This window comes from Rhyacophila brunnea, unplaced genomic scaffold (assembly GCF_057557595.1).
Source record: "Rhyacophila brunnea isolate RB1 unplaced genomic scaffold, BYU_Rbru_1.0 scaffold_4, whole genome shotgun sequence".
NCBI classification, from domain to species: domain Eukaryota; kingdom Metazoa; phylum Arthropoda; class Insecta; order Trichoptera; family Rhyacophilidae; genus Rhyacophila; species Rhyacophila brunnea.
This window is the reverse complement of record NW_028233068.1, coordinates 21,435,150-21,455,326: the sequence shown is the minus strand read 5'-3', so window position 1 is coordinate 21,455,326 and position 20,177 is coordinate 21,435,150. Positions and strand designations below refer to the sequence as shown.

Here is a 20,177-nt window from a genome sequence, read left to right as displayed (position 1 = left end):
TTTATTACAGTACAAAATAAGAATAATAGGATAAGTTAGGTACCAGGATGTTTAATGTTTCAATTATTTATTAAGCTAATAATATGTCTCCACTTTCTAACGAATCGACCGCATCGTTTGCTTCATGGAAAACCACTGCTCTCAAAAGTTATGATATATCGTGTTTGTTCCTTTGTTTACCACCCCTAAGCAAACGCATGACCTGCCTATCCCCATGGGACATCACTACGAGGGGTGTCAACTGAGTTTTGTTATATTATGCAAAATAATAATTGGCTATCATAAATTTATTATTCTAGAAATAAGCAATCATTTACATTCCTTGAGTGGGAGTGAATTCTAGGGATTTTTGCCACATTCACAATTCGTCTTCATTTATTACCCACTCTTTCGATATTCAATGAAATCTCACAAAACAAAAAAGTCTCACTAATAGTGGAGTTTGTTAGTAGTACCCAATACCCACACATCGTAGGTTAACACATCCCAGCGGCAGTGTACAGCCGACTTCAGTAAATTTTGGAAACTACTATCGAAAGCCTAAAATTGCAGAAGGTGGAAAAAAGTATAAACTGATAAATATTATTAAAATAATATGAAAAAATATAGCATGCAGCGCCATTTTACTGCCTACTCATTGTTCATTTTGACTATGGGTCTTGAAATCGACCGAAGCGCAACGGATCTTTGCTCCGGCCTATGAAATCCCCGGGATTATCGCTCCGTCTCGTGATAATACTTATAATTTTACCGTCTGATATTACGAAAATCAAACACAGCTATTTATATAAAATATACATAGATTTGGACAAATCTGTTGATAATTTTGGAAAATTATCGAGCGGTCTGGTTTGTAAAATTTTCCATTTAGGGTTCTGATAGTCTCAAAACCAATTTTCGTCTTAGATCGAGTGTAATCAACCGCCACTGCTTACAAACAAAATATGTTATTGGAATGTTTGTGTATATTTATGTATGTGTCATAGGTAGGTATATAATATAAAAGAATTTATACATTTTTAAAAGTTTTACACAGTTGGCGCAACACCTTTAGATAGGTAAGTTTTTAAAAGAAAACTTAGAAAATATTTGTTACTTATATGAATTCAAAATTTATTATAATAACACAGTGTTATTAATATCATACATATTATATATTATCTCATGTCATAATTATAATAGATTTTCTAAAACATAAGCTCAATCGGATATCAATAATACGCCAATTACCTATATCTATATATGGGAATACGTAACGATTTTGTTTAAGCTGTAGGTAATTTAGTTTTACAAATCGTTAATCCGTCAATATAATATTGGTGGTTACATTTAAATTGTACGTAAAACATTTCACCGTGGCACAGTTTACCGTGAGCTTTCTTATCAGAAAGAGATGACCGTATACTATACAGTCTCTAATTTTAATAGATTCAATATGAACATTAATTCAATTTTCATAGTTGATAAACCTAACCTAACCTAACAAATAATCCAGTAAGTATATCGGTTATTTTCAAAATTTGTTTGCTGCTAGCTTCCTGTAAAGTGTAAACCGACAAGAACCGTGTTTTATTTAGATATGGATTTTATGTCAGTAAGTACTATACGACACAAAGAGGTTGAACGCTCTTCAATATACGGCCATATATTTCCGATAGAACATTTCACGGTGAAGTGTGATACCGTGAACTGCATACGTAGAAGTTTCTAGACACGAATATTGGTCGTTATAACGAATGCAAGAAACAATAAAGACACCATGTAAGAGAGAATATTTCGTAATAAAATACATCGTTCTGTTTTAGGCATAATAAATCTAAACTATGTAGGTAACGGATACCCTTTTTATATACATATTTAGGTACTGTAGGTAGTGTAGGTACATTGCTTTTACTTATAAAGTCCCTATTACTTTTCCTTCATTTCTTTTTTCATTTTGTCGTAATACATGTTTAATAAATTCAGATTATCTAATAGTGTTGTAATAAAGCAATAATAGGTTGTAATATAATGAATGAATAACTAAATGTCGGATATTTCTATATATAGTATGAGGCAAAAAGATGGATATTGTGGTGACCCAAAGTACGCAAGGCTCAATGTAAAATATGAAATTTGATTTGCTTTGTTATTTATCATGAATTCGGGTTACAGTTTCATAATATCTACAATATTTAGGTACTTATATAACAATATTATGGTTATTTTTACGAAACGAATTGAAAAAATTCATTAAATAAGTATCTACTTACACACGAGGTTACGAGTCTTGCATGAAAATATACATTATGGATACCTATAACCTACCACTTATAATGGTAAAGAGCATTATAATGATAGTTTTTTTTCTCATTTATTTTATTGTTTACTACACGCTTGCTTTTACTGACGAGGTGGATCTGTTATTATATAGAATGGAGATATATTATATTATTATGTTTATTGTCTTCCATTTACTTGCAAAGTATCTCTATACGAATTGCAATTTTTGTTTATTGGATTTTCTGTGGTAAGTTTGGACTGTTTGAAGGTTCTTGCGCTCTACCCCTTCATCGCATCTATTTTATACACAATACTGCTTTCGGCCGCTACGGCAGCTATCTTGGGTAGGTTTGTATCGAAGGCTTAACACTTATTGTAAAAATAAAATAATTAAATTTGGCCGCGAAATGAAAATTAAATGGTTTTTCTCTTAACCCATAGCTTACGGGCCGCACAGAATTGTGTTTTTGCTAATTACTTTTCAAATGCAAATTAACACGTTAATTACAAAATTAATTAAAAGGGCCCGTAAGCATTGTGTTATTAATTAATAGATAATAATTATTATCCTACCAAATTCTTTATTTATTATTTTTTTGTATTAAGTAAGTAGGTACCTAGTTAAAAAAAAACAAAAATCGTCAAAATTTTATTTATTCAAATAAGACATTTTAAAATACATTTTCACGAAATCCTTAAGATCGTTCCTTCCAATATGTAAATTTTACGACTTGCTATTTTCAAAAACGACTAAATGTAATAGATTTTAATTAGTTATTATACAAAATGGCTCTTTGTATGTGGGTTATATTAAATGTTTGAAAATTTAATCATTTTAAAATCGAAAAAGATTGTATGGATATTGATTTTCCAACAGAAATACTGTTAACTGCAAAATTCACTGCAAAACGACAAAATATTTTTGATTATATATATCACTGAATGATTTTTATTTTATGTGTCGCCGAAAACACGCGTGAATTTCTTTAATGATACAAAAAACGCTAAAATATAGTCAGAATGTCTCTTTATCATCCGGATTACTGTGGTTACGCGGAACATCATTTAATAATCATAAAGCCTTGCGAAAAAGGTATAACTAGAAACGTTGTTGGCAATAGGGAAATCAGAAGGTCTATTTTTATTCTCAATCCGTATTTTGAAATTTTATGTCAGATATAGCGCCATAGTTATCGAGAGTTTGCTGTAGAAAGGATATTTTTGTGGTAACAAGAATTAATGAAGGAATACAAAATTGTGGATCAGTTGTAGTTGTTGAATTTCACCGCTCATTTTGTTCCTGTCAAAGTTTTAGTACAGTAATAGCACCTGTACGCATGTGTGCAATTTATATAAAATAATCATACAAAATAATACATCGTTCAATTGTATGAAATTATTTGGATTTTTTTATCCCAGGGGGGCTCAAACTCGGTCAGTGCGTCTGACGTCATCCCAACCAAATGTGCCACTGATAAAAACAGTAAAATTTCCCATGAATTGGTTCGGGGCAGCACAAAATTAAGGGAAGAATGCACTCCATATCTTTTTGGAGTAGATTCTGCGTTGGTGACAATTTTTTCGCCTGTGTACTATGTATTTGTTGCTAAATTATTTTGAATACGAATTGTGACTAAATAGAATAAGACGTGATAATTTGAGTGTATTATTTTATAATTTTCCTTCCTGGGTTCCGCCAAATTTTACAAAAAGCTTCAAGGGTTCCACCATACAAAAATGTTGGGAATTACTACCTTAGAGCTTGGTAGGGGGCCTTAAGATCTTGGTATGGTGGCTGCTTCAGGAAGTGAGGGCCATGCTCCGTACTGACAAGGTTGGTAATTTATGTGAGTAGGCCATTCTATTTAGGCGCCGACTAAAGACCAACAATTATAACTTGACGTGCACCGCTTTGATTAACTAATAGTATGAAATGCACCGGAAATTCTTACATTGTAACACTAGTCACAGTTGTCGGTTTATAGCGTCAGTGTGTTAATATATAATTGTTGCCTGCCTAATTACACTCTCGGTTTTATTTTACACTACAGTATGACTTTTTTGCTTACTGGTAAGTGCTGTTTTTAATGACGAGTGATAAATCGTCGTTTGACATGATATCTGTTATTTGATATTAGTGATGTATTGTTTAAATGTTTAGTTGTTGCGTGCAGGTTGAACACTTTACACTGACACGGTTCCTAAATATTCAGTATTCACCGTCCCTAACTGGGCTTAAATAACATCGTTTTCATTGCTGTTATTCAATCCTTGTAAAGATATCAAAATACGTGTAAATAGACTTGGTTACTTGTTCTGGATGCTTAGGTATGTACACGAAATTCATCTCCAATATAAAGGTTTGGCAATCATCAAGTCGATCACCTCATTTAATGCCGCTGACTAAATCAACCGTATCATTAAATTCTTCACCCTTGATATTCGTTTTCTGCCCGGACTACTTTTACTGGAGTTATCTCTCAAGGCCCATTGTCGTCGCATGAGGAAGAAAGTTAAAACTTTCTAGGAATGTATCTCTTAACCGAGGGAAGATTAAATTAATCTGTTATGTGCTTTAACGCTTTAACCTCATTTATAAAAAAAAATCCGGTGCGTTTTAAAGGTAGTACTGTCCAGATCGGGTTGTAATTATTTTATACTAATAATCATTACGCCAACTTAAAGATTTTAACATGCTGAACATCATACATATTTTGTATTACCAATTAATATATTTACTATACAATAATTACATGGTAAAAGTATGTTATCGTTTAGATTACATAAATTATGTATTTATCTTTTTGCATAATATATTTAAGCACGGAAATTAATCATTTTCGTTAATAAACAGTGTGTATAATACAATGGTTTTAGGGAAATTAAACTCTGTATAAAAATTCTCACTCTTTCAACGATTTAATAAATAATAGATAAAAAAGTTTATTTGACAAAATTAATGTTTTAAAATGAATTTAATAAAATTAAAAAAATGTTTGAGACAAACATATCGACACAAATTTAAACTTATACGCACATTTTATAAATTGATTATTAAATTTGGAATCTTCAGTGAAAAATCTACTTAGTTTAAAATTATACTCAACAATAAAAAATATATTTGCGAAGATAAAAAAGTTCACCAGTGAATTTTATGAACAACAAATCCAACATCTGCTTATTTAATTACTTACATATTAATTTATTTTATTTTATTTAATTCAATATATCGACATCTCAAATTAGACGAGCTAATTATTGTTGTCTGGATTTTTTTTATAAATAAAAGGAAGGTTTATTGTCTGAGATACATGGTATTAGACGCTGAGTTATTATCTAGGATTTCTTAGTAATCAGAGGGTAATTGTCATACTAGATGATCAAGGAATTTGAAATTTGGGTGATGTGTGGCCTTTTACTACCTTTATTGATTAAAAGGTTTGCTTTGATCCGAGTGACGTGAGATGCTTTCTAATGGCAGTCCAGTTCTATACTTTGATATTTATGTAATCGCATCTATCCTGGCTTTTAGTTATACTACACTATAGTAACAATACGAATACATGTGTTTATCAAATTAAATAATGGCCATTATACGATAGGTAGTATTACTACATAGTAATTTTCTCGCAAGACTCAGAAGACCTCCAAAGCAGAATGCAGGAACTCGCTGAAGTAAGCAACAAAGTAGGTTTGAAAATAAATGTAACGAAGATGAAATTCATGTTCAACTGCTTTGCGGGCCAAAGAGAGATCCTCATCAATGGCACTCAGCTCGAACAGGTGAAAAGCTACTTCTATATGGGACAACAAGTGTCTATACTATAGATGGATGTATATTTGATGAAATTGTTTGCAGAGTAAAGCTAGGCTGGAGTGCTTTTGGCCGCCTGAATAATGTTTTCAAAAGTGACCTTCCACTGTGCCTAAAGCGCAAAGTGTTCAACGAGTGTGTGCTTCCCGTGATCACATATGCGTGTGAAACATGGACCCTAAGTAAAAGAGAGATCCAGAAACTTGGTACAACATGGTATGGAGAGGTGCATGCTGGGCATAACGCGAAAGGACAAAAAGAGGAATGAGAGGATATGGAAGCAGACTAGGGTTTGGACACATAGCTCGAAGAAGAGACAATCGTTGGACAAATCTAGTCATCCAGTGATATCCAAGAAGTACAAAACGTCCGCAAGGTAGACCTAGAGGTTGCTGGATCGATAAAATGATAAAGTTCTGCGGAATTACGTGGCAACTCAATGCACAGGACCGAGAGAAGTGGAAGCAGCTTGAAGAGGCCTTCATCCAGTAGTGGATAGATTCAGGCTGATAATGATGATGATATGATAGGTAGTACATGACAAATAGAATAGGTATATTACTAATTAAAATTATGTTAATAATAGTTAATTTATATAATATTCTACATATTTTTGTTATACTTTGAATGATATTTTTGATATTATGATATTAACACGTATTCTTTTTCGTCAAACTGATATTTAAGCAAATTAGTAATAAGATTTTTTATTTCATTTTTATGTCAATAAGGATGTTAATGACTCCATTCCTGTAAAATTTAAATATTAAATAAATTACGCCAACAAAGCACAAAAAAAACAATTAAGACTCTCACAAACGTCGAATTTGTAATAATTATAAGTATCTTTACTATAATTCAATAAATGCATTTTCATTTTTCGTAAAAATCGAGGTTCTTGAATCCGAAATAAAAATATATTAAAACTCTAATTAATTAAAAAAAATGCTATGGGAATCCCAAAAAGACGTATTAAAAAACATTATAGCAAGTATTGAAAACAATTAAATATCGCAAAAGCAATAAATTATAGTCAAGCTTTCATTTTGTTTTATGTCAACTTATCTGCGAAATAAAAATATATTTTATTTATTTTGTATTATATTTAGATAAGAATTATTGATAAATTAGAATGTATTGCAAGCTTTAATTTTACAACATATTCATTCCCCTCAACGTTGACTACCATGATAAGTTGCAAAAAGTAGCATTCATGTATGTAGGTAGGTATACAAGATTAATCTCCAATTATTAAAACGACACAAAGTGCAAATACAGAAATATTTAAAAAAAAAAAAAAAAACGCAATTATACCAATCATTTTAACATAGTTAATATTTTTATTCAGGAGCTACGTTTGTATGAATTTATACTCATATTCATTTTAAGTCTCCGTTTAATTGTTTATATGATGTAAACTCACACTAAGCCTTTATTTTATTTTTTATTTATGTTCATTATCATAGGTTCTCAACGATGGGTGGCCGATTTTTCCATATCCTTGCTGCAGTTTCACTCATGGTGACAATCGTTCCAGTCCATACGTTCCTGGACATTGATGGGATCCTTGAATTTCCAAAAAAGGTCATCATCGAAACAATATTTAAATGTGCGTAAGTTAAAGTCTGATTCAACATTCTTCGTAGCAGTTCAGTTAAGTATCGATTTATACGCCAATTTAATAAGTAGGTACTTCAAGTGGCGTATCAGTACAACCCGAAAGAGCCATGGGCAATGTGGCCCCATTTTTAAATACAAATACGTATTCACAATAATTACTATCCTGACCCAGCTTGTCATCACATCTTTTGAATCTTTCTCGAATGCATAGCAGTATCTAAATGTTTTAATGTTGGTGATCCGAAAAATTACGAGAATTTCACTCAAACAAAAACTGTGTTCAATTTACCACTAATATAAATTTATACGATATTTAGTTTAATAACAGTTTACAAAAGATGTACCTATTAACTATTATTGTATCTGATGTCAATGTGATCAATCCAAATATTTGTATAGGTACATGTAAATTAACTTTTATACCTACTTACTTGTATTTACGCGTATTTTTTTTTCGTGTAAGTATTATAAAGGGTAGTGTTTTTTTTCAGTGTGGCCAGAATTTTAATATCCGCTGTTAATTGATTTTATTCACTTGCAAAAGATAATTTGCGCCTTGACCTTTCACCAAAAATTACCTTAGTATTACGGATTGAAATGACTCCTGTAGAATTTTAAATAATTCCAGTTTGCAGCCGTTTTTTTCTATTCCTAAAAATACAGCAACCACAAATTATACAAAAAAAATGTAAAATAACCTGGTATTATGATAATGCGCCTAGTTTCAAATCCCCCAAAACCGTTTTTTTCAAAATTTTTGAGTTAGATATGTATTTAGATGGATATTTTTGTAACCAATGTGGTGGCCAAAGATTGAACTCGAAAAAAAGCCAAAAACCGTCAATAGGTAATAGGTCAATGATAAAAAAATTAGGGTAAATTTCAAAACCCGCTAAAACGGTTGGGTGTGCTTTTCAAATACCCCTAAAGTGAATAAGCCAAAACATTCCTTAGAATGTACCTACGAATTAAATAATAAATACATAAAGTTTACATCTAATATATAAAAATTAATATTTGTGTGTTTGTTTGTTCGTATTGAATGCGCAGCCATACCGTTCATCCGATTGCGATAAAACTTTGTAAACTTATTTCTTGCACTTGCGCGAAGAGTATAGGCTATACTAATATATAAAAATGAATGTCTGTCTGTCTGTATGTCTGTGTGTCTGTCCTGTATGCGTTCCTATACCATTCATCCGATTGCGATGAAATTTTGGTAAGTGGTTGTATGCACACCCATGAAGGTTTCTGAATTAGAAAAATCATCATCTTCTTCTTCTTCTTCATTCTATTTTCTTTTATTCGTATGGTTCCTATACCATTCATCCGATTGCAATGAAATTTTGGTAAGTGGTTGTATGCACACCCATGAAGGTTTCTTAATTAGAAAAATCATCATCTTCTTCTTCTTCTTCATTATATCTTCTTTTATTCGTATGGTTCCTATACCATTCATCCGATTGCGATGAAACCTTCGTCAGTTGTTGTGTTAACACCCGCAAAGGTTTCTGAAATAGTACAACCATCTTCTTCTTCTTCTTCTTCTTCTTATTCATTCTATCTTCTTTTATTCGTATGGTCCCTATACTATTCATCCGATTGCAATGAAACCTTCGTCAGTTTTTGTGGTAACACCCGCAATGGTTTTTTAATTAGTACAACCATCTTCTTCTTCTTCTTCTATTCTATATTTTTCTATTCGTATGGTCCCTATACCATTCATCCGATTGCAATGAAACCTTCGTCAGTTTTGTGGTAATACCCGCAATGGTTTCTGAATTAGTACAACCATCTTCTTCTTCTATTCTATATTTTTCTATTCGTATGCGTTCCTATTCCATCCATCCGATTGCAATAAAATTTTCGTCAGTAATTGTGCCAACACCCGCGAAGGTTTCTGAATTAGTACAACCATCTTCTTCTTCTTCTTATTCTTCTTCATTCTATCTTCTTTTATTAGTATGGTCCCTATACCATTCATCCGATAGCGATGAAACCTTCGTCAGTTGTTGTGTTAACACCCGCAAAGGTTTCTGAAATAGTACAACCATCTTCTTCTTCTTCTTATTCATTCTATCTTCTTTTATTCGTATGGTCCCTATACCATTCATCCGATTGCAATGAAACCTTCGTCAGTTTTTGTGGTAACACCCGCAATGGTTTTTTAATTAGTACAACCATCTTCTTCTTCTTCTTCTATTCTATATTTTTCTATTCGTATAGTCCCTATACCATTCATCCGATTGCAATGAAACCTTCGTCAGTTTTGTGGTAATACCCGCAATGGTTTCTGAATTAGTACAACCATCTTCTTCTTCTATTCTATATTTTTCTATTCGTATGCGTTCCTATTCCATCCATCCGATTGCAATAAAATTTTCGTCAGTAATTGTGCCAACACCCGCGAAGATTTCTGAATTAGTACAACCATCTTCTTCTTCTTCTTCTTCATTCTATCTTCTTTTATTCGTATGGTCCCTATACCATTCATCCGATAGCGATGAAACCTTCGTCAGTTGTTGTGTTAACACCCGCAAAGGTTTCTGAAATAGTACAACCATCTTCTTCTTCTTCTTCTTCTTATTCATTCTATCTTCTTTTATTCGTATGGTCCCTATACCATTCATCCGATTGCAATGAAACCTCTGTCAGTTTTTGTGGTAACACCCGCAATGGTTTTTTAATTAGTACAACCATCTTCTTCTTCTTCTATTCTATATTTTTCTATTCGTATGGTCCCTATACCATTCATCCGATTGCAATGAAACCTTTGTCAGTTTTGTGGTAATACCCGCAATGGTTTCTGAATTAGTACAACCATCTTCTTCTTCTTCTTCTTCTTATTCATTCTATCTTCTTTTATTCGTATGGTCCCTATACCATTCATCCGATTGCAATGAAACCTTCGTCAGTTTTTGTGGTAACACCCGCAATGGTTTTTTAATTAGTACAACCATCTTCTTCTTCTTCTTCTATTCTATATTTTTCTATTCGTATGGTCCCTATACCATTCATCCGATTGCAATGAAACCTTCGTCAGTTTTGTGGTAAAACCCGCAATGGTTTCTGAATTAGTACAATCATCTTCTTCTTCTATTCTATATTTTTCTATTCGTATGCGTTCCTATTCCATCCATCCGATTGCAATAAAATTTTCGTCAGTAATTGTGCCAACACACGCGAAGGTTTCTGAATTAGTACAACCATCTTCTTCTTCTTCTTCTTCTTCTTCTTCTTCTTCTTCTTCTTCTTCATTCTATCTTCTTTTATTCGTATGGTCCCTATACCATTCATCCGATAGCGATGAAACCTTCGTCAGTTGTTGTGGTAACACCCGCAATAGTTTTTGAATTAGTACAACTATCTTCTTCTATTCTATATTCTTCTATTCGTATGCGTTTCTATTACATTCATCCGATTGCAATAAAATTTACGTCAGTAATTGTGCCAACACCCGCGAAGGTTTCTGAATTAGTACAACCATCTTCTTCTTCTATTCTATCTTCTTCTATTCTATCTTCTTCTATTCGTATCCGTTCCTATACCATCCATCCGATTGCAATGAAAATTTGATCAAGTGTTGTGTTTACGCCCGCAAAGGTTTCTGAATTGATACAACCATTTTCTTCTTCTATTCGTATGCGTTCCTATACCATTCATCCGATTGCAAGTGTTGTGCTCTTGCCCGCAAAGGTTTCTGAATTAGTACAATCATCTTTTTCTTCTATTTGTATGCGTTCTTATGCCATTCATCCGATTGTGATGAAATTTTGACCAGTTGTGCGCACGCCCGCGAAGTTTTTGAATTAGTACAACCATCTTCTTCTATTCGTATGCGTTCCTATACCATTAATCCGATTGCAATGAAACTTTGGTGAGTTGTCATGCGCATACCCACGAAGATTTCTGAATTAGAAAATCATCTTCTACTATTCGTATGCGTTCCTATACCATTCATCCGATTGCGATGAAACTTTTTTCAGTTGTTGTGCGCACACCTGCGAAGGTTTCTAAATTATTATTATATAAAATACAAAGTTTGTTGTTTGTTTGTTCCATCCAATTTTGTTTTTTTTTTTTACTACATATTAATAACATTAATAACGTTTTCATATTTTGGATTCGATTTTAATTTAGTGTTTTTACTCCTATTAGAATTATTTTCATATTGCATATTATTTCATATTGTATTACACAGATATTTTAATATAAAAAAATAATTACCTCTTATTATTTTTCAAATATCTAAGATAAATATAACCACGAAGCGACCCTGTGCGAAGCCGGGTACTTCAGCTAGTATTTAATAAATATGAGTTTTTCTCATTTTTCTCAAAACTACTTAAAATCGTTTCAGGGGGTTTTGAAACTAAACGCTCAATATCATCTACGGTAAATAAAATTATTGTCCGCAACGATTAATTTCAGGTCATTGTAGTATAAAATATTGAGATGAGTGTGTAACGTTACATCCACAGAAAAATTAAATGAGACTGAGTTATACCTGATTTCATCACATCCTAAGAAAGTGATTAGTAGCCTTTCTGTCGTCTTTGGGTGGTTACACGTATGTATACAAATATAACCTGCTCATCATCATCTTTTACAAAAAAGATGTTTATTAAATTTAATATGTAAAAATATATTATGCAATAATATTAAAGGACAATGCTATGCTCATATGGATTTACTGAAGGCAAGATGCAATTTAATATAATATTATGCTACTGATAACTATTTATATAAATTTCCTGTATCACACTAAATCTTGATTAGATCTAACTAAATCAAATCATAAATACAAATAATTCCAGGTTACGCTTACACATTAGGTTATTGTTTAATTAAAAAAAAATATTTGAAGCGCCTAGTTTCAAATCCTCCCAAAACGGTTTTTGAAAATTTTTGAGTAAGATATGTATTTAGATGGATATTTTTGTTACTTATATGATTGCTAAAGATTGAACTTTAATAAACGCCAAAAACCGTCAATACATATTATCATAAATTATGGTAAATTTCAAAACCCGCTAAAATACTTGGGTGTGCTTTTCAAATACTCCTAAAATGGATAAGCTAAAATACTCTTTAGAATGTACGAATTAAAAAATAAATGCATAAAGTTCACAGATTTAATAGATACTATGTACTTATGAGTTTTTCTCATTTTTCTCAGAACTATATAAAATCGTTATAGTGACTTTTAAAACTAGGCGCTTCATTTAAACTATGATTTATTAAAATCGATAAAAATTACAATAAAATAATTTGTTACAATTAAGAGAATTTTTGACATACATATTATAATCAATGTTATTCTATTTTTAATGTTTTTAAATAACTAGCTATGTATTGAGTATTTAAAAAACTTTAAAATGTTAAATTATCAGTAAAATTAATATAACAATTTTCATCATTCGTATTCTATCTTAAGAGGACGTTCTACAGAATTGGCCTTGAGAATTGAAAATATGATTTTTTAACATGTGGTCCATAATATCTGGTCTACTAGTTAATATAAAAAGGTCGTGTGAAAGTTGTTTGTGTCAATAAATTTGCTCTATGACTGATCAGACTCATATTTCACATTTATTTCATCAGGGCTGTCGAAGACATAAATCATAAATAATTATAATTTAAAATTTTTATTTATAATATGTATTATTTAAGTTTTGTGCATCTAATGCCGGGTCCACACTGGCAACAAGTTAAGTTGCTGGCAACCTCGTTAGATTTTACGATAATTATGATGATTATCGTAAAATTTCTTAAGCAATTATGGTAAGTATCGTACAATTTAATGAGGTTGCCAGCAACTTGTTGCCAGTGTGGAAATGGCTTAATATCCACTGTGGTTCACGTAGTGGCATGGACCTGGGGTTAACTAATTCAGGAAGTCAACACCCATGATAGAATTTTTTCCAGTTTTGGTTGCATTATACCTATTCCAAAACTCTTCTTTAAAATTCGTTTCCGATTTTATAAATGGAAATTTCTCGGTGTACATAGTAAACAAACCTACGAATAAAAAAAGACAAGAAGGAACATACTGATTCATCGCAGTAAAATCTGGCAATCAAATTGGCCATTTTGAAAAGCGACGATTTTGCGTAAACAAATATCACGTGGTCTGTACGTGTGCGGCAAACTTCGAATGTGTTTGTAATTTTGTGTATTTTATGTTTGTGTATCACGCATTGTCGGCCATATTTGCCGGCCTTTCTGATTGCCGTGATTTGTACACATCTTCCTTCCTGTCTTTTTTTATTCGTAGAAACAAACAGTATTTTTTATTAGTTATATGAAGTTGGCATTGAATTTGTTATAAAATAATACACAATTAAAAGATTTTGAAATAGAAAAAAACACATTTCCAAGCTTTCAGCCGTGCTCACTCATGCATGTCATTCGTCATTTAGATAAGTATATACACATTTTGATGTTATCTTTGCAAAGTGCGAATGTAATGTTTTCAAATAATTGATATGGATTAATTATACCATCGTATTATTTTCTCGAAATCATAAACATACTATAATAGTATTTGAGTATCAACCTATGTTCAATTTGAATTGGGTTATAATACTAATATACCCGTATATATATCAATAGTATGTTTGCTACAAAATCCACCCAAGTTATCAGTACGTACTTGCACAGGTTTGATTAAAAACTATGATGAAATTAACATTTTAAAAATATTAATGCTTAATATTATTTTGACAGCCCTGTTTTCTGATCGGCTTCATCTCGCAGGTGTTCTTAAAATAATAATAATGCTCCGCGCGGCAGACAATATCAGTAATAATAATAATGTTTCTTAAAATAAAATCTCCGATGATTAGTGATTTTTGCGAAAAGATCGATTTAAATTAACGTAGTTACGACGCCGAGGTCCTTTTCATACTGAATTATATTTGAATGTCGATCTCTTCAGCGGCCCCTTAAGAGGTCCCTAGTAGCATTACACTCACTCTTAACGTTTACTCCATTTGCTTTAAAGGTACTCCTTGCTTCCCAATATTCCCAATGATGCTAAATATGATTACAAGAGATCCGACTTCCGCTGATTTATCTCTAATTCTTTCTACTGGAACTCCAACCGAAACGGTATGCATAAATTAATTTTAATAATCACGTATTGCCTATAAATATAACGGCAAGTTTAACTTGAGACGAGACCTTGTATCTAGTATCGTGATTTGAATATTGACAGTATTTTACAACCTTTTGTATTTGACAATGCCGCACCTCAAGTTATATTTATCGGTCTCTCTGCACTGATTATAAGATCTTATAAAAAAGTTCTATATATACTTATGAAAAAATTGTCGCATATCAGATTTTAAAAAAACTATAAAACTGACTACCTACCTATATTTTTACACAATCGTTTCTCAAAAAGATTAATTATCATATTGTTTTTAAATTTACTCTTACTTAAATACCATACATTATTTTATAGTTTAGTGAAATACTTGTTGTTTGTGCGATATTTCTTTACTTAATCGCTGTTATTAAATGAAAACTTTTCAAAGATAATCGAAAAAGAGGTGTATAAGGCGATGTTTTATTTTATAATTGAAATAATTCATCAACGAAAATATTTGTTCCTTGTTGTCCTATTGATGATGTGTTGGTCACTAGAGTGACTGCTAAAAACTGATTATAGATTTAGAACTCATTTAGCGCTGACAACGCGACTGGCGCGTTGCCATTAGATGGCCATTAGATACTATTGGCATGATAATTTAATGTGGTAATTAACTAGTAATTAACTGGTCGGCAGTGAATGTGTTTTGCCATAGAGAAAATATAGGCCAATTCGATTTAACTGTGCCATTATAAATCACTACGTTTTATCATAACCTATGCATAAAACAACAAAATAAACCCATACTGCTTGCATCTCGTCTTAATTAAATGGTACGTATACTCCCCCCCCCGCATACCTTCTGAAAAAAACCAGTGCGTAGGTATATGCAATAATTAAATTGATTCGCAAAAAATATGATGAATAAAAATATTACAATAATCTTCTTTTTCAGACATCCTTCAAATTATCAGAGCCAGTCAAGCAATTACTGGATTTTGTGAAGTTTAAGAAAAACGTTGGTATTACCATCATCATCCATGGATGGCTAAGTAGCCAAGAAAATACAAAACAAATTATCGCTGCTTTGATTGCTGAGAATGTGGAAACCAATGTCCTTTCCCTGAATATAGGAAATTTTTTTTATGTCCCATACTACCAGGCAATAAAAAATGTTCAAAAAATCGGTACGCTACTAGGAGAGAGACTTAACCAATATTATGTTGAAGGTGAATTACTCAACTACTATAAAAATACTATTATCAGGCTATATAATAATTATTATTAATATTACGCAAGGCTATTTGTTTCAATTATTGCGTATTTTCGTGAAGCCTTATGATAATTTTAATATTATGAGCGCTGCGATTACCAGTGTATGAGTAGGTATACTCATATAATAAAATATATAGGAAATTACATAATTTAAAAACACTTAAGATATATTTATATATACGACGCCCAGCGGAACTCGAGCCCGCATCAGCTGGATTCACGCCAATGTGCTTAACCAACTGAGTCACGTGCGCCCCATCTAATAACGACGAAATTTAGTAGCAGTATTTACATTTATTTCTGCTAGTAAATACGGTAACCACCAATTATTGGTAGGTACCTTGATTTAAGCCACAAAATAAACGCAATTTTAAGTTCTTCAAGATGTTAATGTTAGGTACCTACTAGATTATCTGTTTTTATTAAATAAAAAGGTACGTGGATCAATCGATAAAGCACATTGGCAAGAATCCAGTGGATGCGGCTTCGAGTTCTGCCGGGCGTCATATTTATTCAAAGATTTCTTCTAGTAGGTAGATATATTTCTGAGAAGTTTTCAAATTATGTATGTTCAATAAAGAATTTTGCATTCTCAAATCTTGTGATTTGAATAAAAAAAATCTTTATTAATATAATATATTACTATCAAACAACTAGGTGTATACTCCACTTATTAGTGGGGCTACTCTATACTTATCGACCGCTAAAGTGATAAAGTGATAAATATTATCAAACTTAGGGTAGGTTTATATCAAAGTATTAGCACTTATTGTAACAATTACAATAAGATGTTTGTAATTGTTGCAATAAGTGCTGAATTTTAACAGCAGCAAGAGAGGTGCTGTTAAAATATAAAAATAGTTCAGAGTTTTCGAAAAAAAATTCAGTTCTTAAAAAATATATGAATAAAAATCCTTTGTTATTTAAAATAATTGTCTTGTTAACCATGTTCTTTTTTATACACCTAAAATGATGTGAAAATTTTACTGGCTAATTTAAAATTTTACATATTATTACAGGTGGGTTTAGAGGTACCATTCACTTGATTGGCCACAGTCTCGGAGCTCAAGTATCAGGATTCGCAGCAAAAAAATATAAATATTTGGGTGGAGGGCGACTCATTTCACGAATCACTGGCCTAGATCCTGCTCGTCCTTGTTTCGATAGAATGGGATGTGACCAAAGACTATGTAAAACCGATGCCACGTTTATCGACGTTATTCATACTGGTGCCGGAGACATTGGATCTGTTGAACAAACGGGTACCTGTATCGTTCGATTGCGTTTTTTTAAATAAAATTATCATCAAATAGTTTCCATGACAGTCTTAATTTGAGCTGTACATATTTTATGATAACTATTACCTTATAGGTATTTGTCTTGGTTTATCTGTAACGCATGGGAGAAAACATAATATTATGAATTAGTGGCGGCTCTCGTGGTGCAGTGCGTAAGGTGCTGGCCTTCCATCCGGGAGTTTTGGGTTCGATTCCCGGTAAGGTTATATATTTACATAATCTAATATGTAAATTCCTCAAGCCTGGGAGTTTTACCACTGTTATTGGGCTTCATGGTCTGTCATGGTGTTTAACAAAGAAACATTAAAAAAAATAAGAAAGAGCGAGACAGGGTGAAGACATATTAAACATACACGTAGATATTGATTCTAAATTAGAAAAATCGGAGGACCTGTTTATTTTAATCTGGTTGTGAAAGAAAACGAACGATGATGTCATAATAGTTTGACAGGTGCTTACAGCTCGGTAATAGCATATCAAGTGATTAGAGTATCGAGAAATTTCATAGAAGTGTATTATCTAAGACAGGGTTGGCGAACCTTTTTACATACGCGTGCCAAAATTTCCCAAATTCTATTTTTCGGCTGTCTGACGTGCCGAGGAGTATTTCACGGGGAGAACACAGTTTTTAAAATTCCTATTTAAAAAGTGATGATGTTCTATATATACCACTCACAAAACATAGCACACATATAGCTTTATCACTTTTTTCAATTATGCCATACATTTCGGTCCACCAATTTTGAAACTGTCTGCCAGAATTAGTACTACTTCCGACCATGTCCGATCCTAATAGGATCCTAATAGTTTGCAGGGGGTCACTGTCAAAAATATCCACAATATTTTTTTATTGATTTTAGAGGCGACGGTAGGGGGTGCGGTTAAAAAATCTGGCAGGTGCCACTAACTTACATATCAACCCCCCCCCCCTCACTTCTACTACTACTACCCCAGATCCTCAGCATTTAGATTTAGAGTCTGTTTATAAACACCACTCCGTAAGGGCGTTAACTTCCGAGTTATCGAGAGTTCTATTTGAAAATAGACCAAAATAGCTCCTGTAAGCAAGGTCGGTTATATTAATATTTGTATTTGTGGCAAGGGATTCAAGATAAATAAATGATTCCACAGTTTCAAAAGCATAGAATAATAAAAATTGTTAAATTATTAGGTTTTAATTAAAATTATTTGAATGTCGACTTTGACAGTTCACCGATTTTAGGCGCCTAACTTTATGTTTGCTTTAAGCATGCTAAATATTAACTATGCTCAAGTGTAATAACACAAACCTATTCAAAACTATACTAACTTTTCGTATCACTACCCACTTACAAGGGTCTTGTTACTCTTGATACAGTATCTAGGTAGGTGTGCTCGAAATTCGAAATTTGAATACCTCAATGCTAATTACTAATATTATTTTATACTATTATTTTCTAGGACACGTTAACTTCTGGCCCAATGGTGGAACGGACCAGCCAGTGAGTGCAACTTTTCTAGAAAGCCACGAGAGATGCTGGAAATATTACGTCGAGAGTATCTACTTTCCTAAAAACTTCCCAGCAGTTAAATGCGATAAATGGGAGAATTTCCAAAAAGGAGCTTGCTCTAATGGTTTAAAAGTATATATGGGATATTTTTTACCAGCCACAACACCTGAAGGTATTTATTACTTGCGTACAAATGGCGCTTCGAATTTTGGATTGAGAGAACAAGGTATCCAAAGAGAAAATTATCCACCATCACCACCATGGACAAACATATTTGGCTAAGCAATTTACCTCATTTACTACATAACCTATTAAAAGTTTCAATAAAAATGAGAAAATAATCAATTCCCGATTGGTTATTATGAATCCATCAACTTAATACTCAAACTACATTGGCAGATTCCATCTGTCACAACCATCTTCACGATTGCGAAAAGATGTTATCTATGGTTGAGTCGTTCTGTGGAGTCGTAAGCACTTGTCACAGTAGTATTTCACCCAAGATGAACTTTAGAAAACATATAATAGGTACCTAAAAAGGGAAAGAAAAGCATATTATTTTAAATTACAAATAATTAAAAGGCAGAGAGATATAAAATACAAAAAATCATTAGTATGTAGTACCAATCTATCTAGAAACAATGTAATTAATTTAATCAATATGTATAAGATAATTAATGAATTAGTTGTTTACTTAATAATAAACATATATAAATATATACTTACATAAATTTATACATTTTTAGTATTTTATTTTAACTACTAGTCAACCGTATATGAATATTCGGTATATTGCACGTAGTAATATATTATTGAGTCATCTTATTCGACTATATCCGCTCCTGAGTAACAAATGGACACCAAAATCCCCGACTGACGATGACGACAACTCCAACCAGGAAGCACCATAACCAGAGAGACAAGCCGCCCAAGACGTTAACTCACATCCAAGGACAACCACTAATAACAATTCCCTTACAGAAAATATCACAGCGGTGGGGTTTTTGGCCGAGAGTATTGCACAAACCACTCTCGGAGTTTTTTACCCCATCGCGGTTCACTTTTTGATGAACGAACAGGCTTTACCTGGTGGCCTGATAAAGTATATCCCTTTCTCTTCTCATTTTCGTCGACTTCGCTCGAGCTGGTGACTGGTGCACGCCTTACTCTGAAACTCGCTGCCTTCGCAACCCTCTCAACCCGATGTCGAAACCAATGGACCCAGATGTACCAAAAGGATCCCGGTCGGGCGGCAGGCTGATCGACGCATGGAGGGCAAGGACGATGAGACGGTGGGTGCGGTGCGGACCGGGGCGGTGGCT

At 32.6% G+C, this 20,177-nt stretch overlaps 1 protein-coding gene across 1 annotated transcript; it reads left to right on the top strand.

The window, feature by feature from the left end:
• The first annotated feature begins 1,030 nt into the window (after positions 1 to 1,030).
• LOC147067079 (pancreatic lipase-related protein 2-like) lies at positions 1,031 to 19,590 on the top strand. Its single transcript, XM_085954118.1, has 6 exons — positions 1,031 to 1,058; positions 7,543 to 7,685; positions 14,703 to 14,809; positions 15,748 to 16,021; positions 17,087 to 17,329; positions 18,806 to 19,590. The coding sequence occupies exons 2-6, from the start codon at positions 7,553 to 7,555 to the stop codon at positions 19,135 to 19,137; spliced, it is 1,089 nt and encodes a 362-aa protein (XP_085810244.1). The 5' UTR covers positions 1,031 to 1,058; positions 7,543 to 7,552; the 3' UTR covers positions 19,138 to 19,590.
• The last annotated feature ends 587 nt before the right edge of the window (positions 19,591 to 20,177 follow it).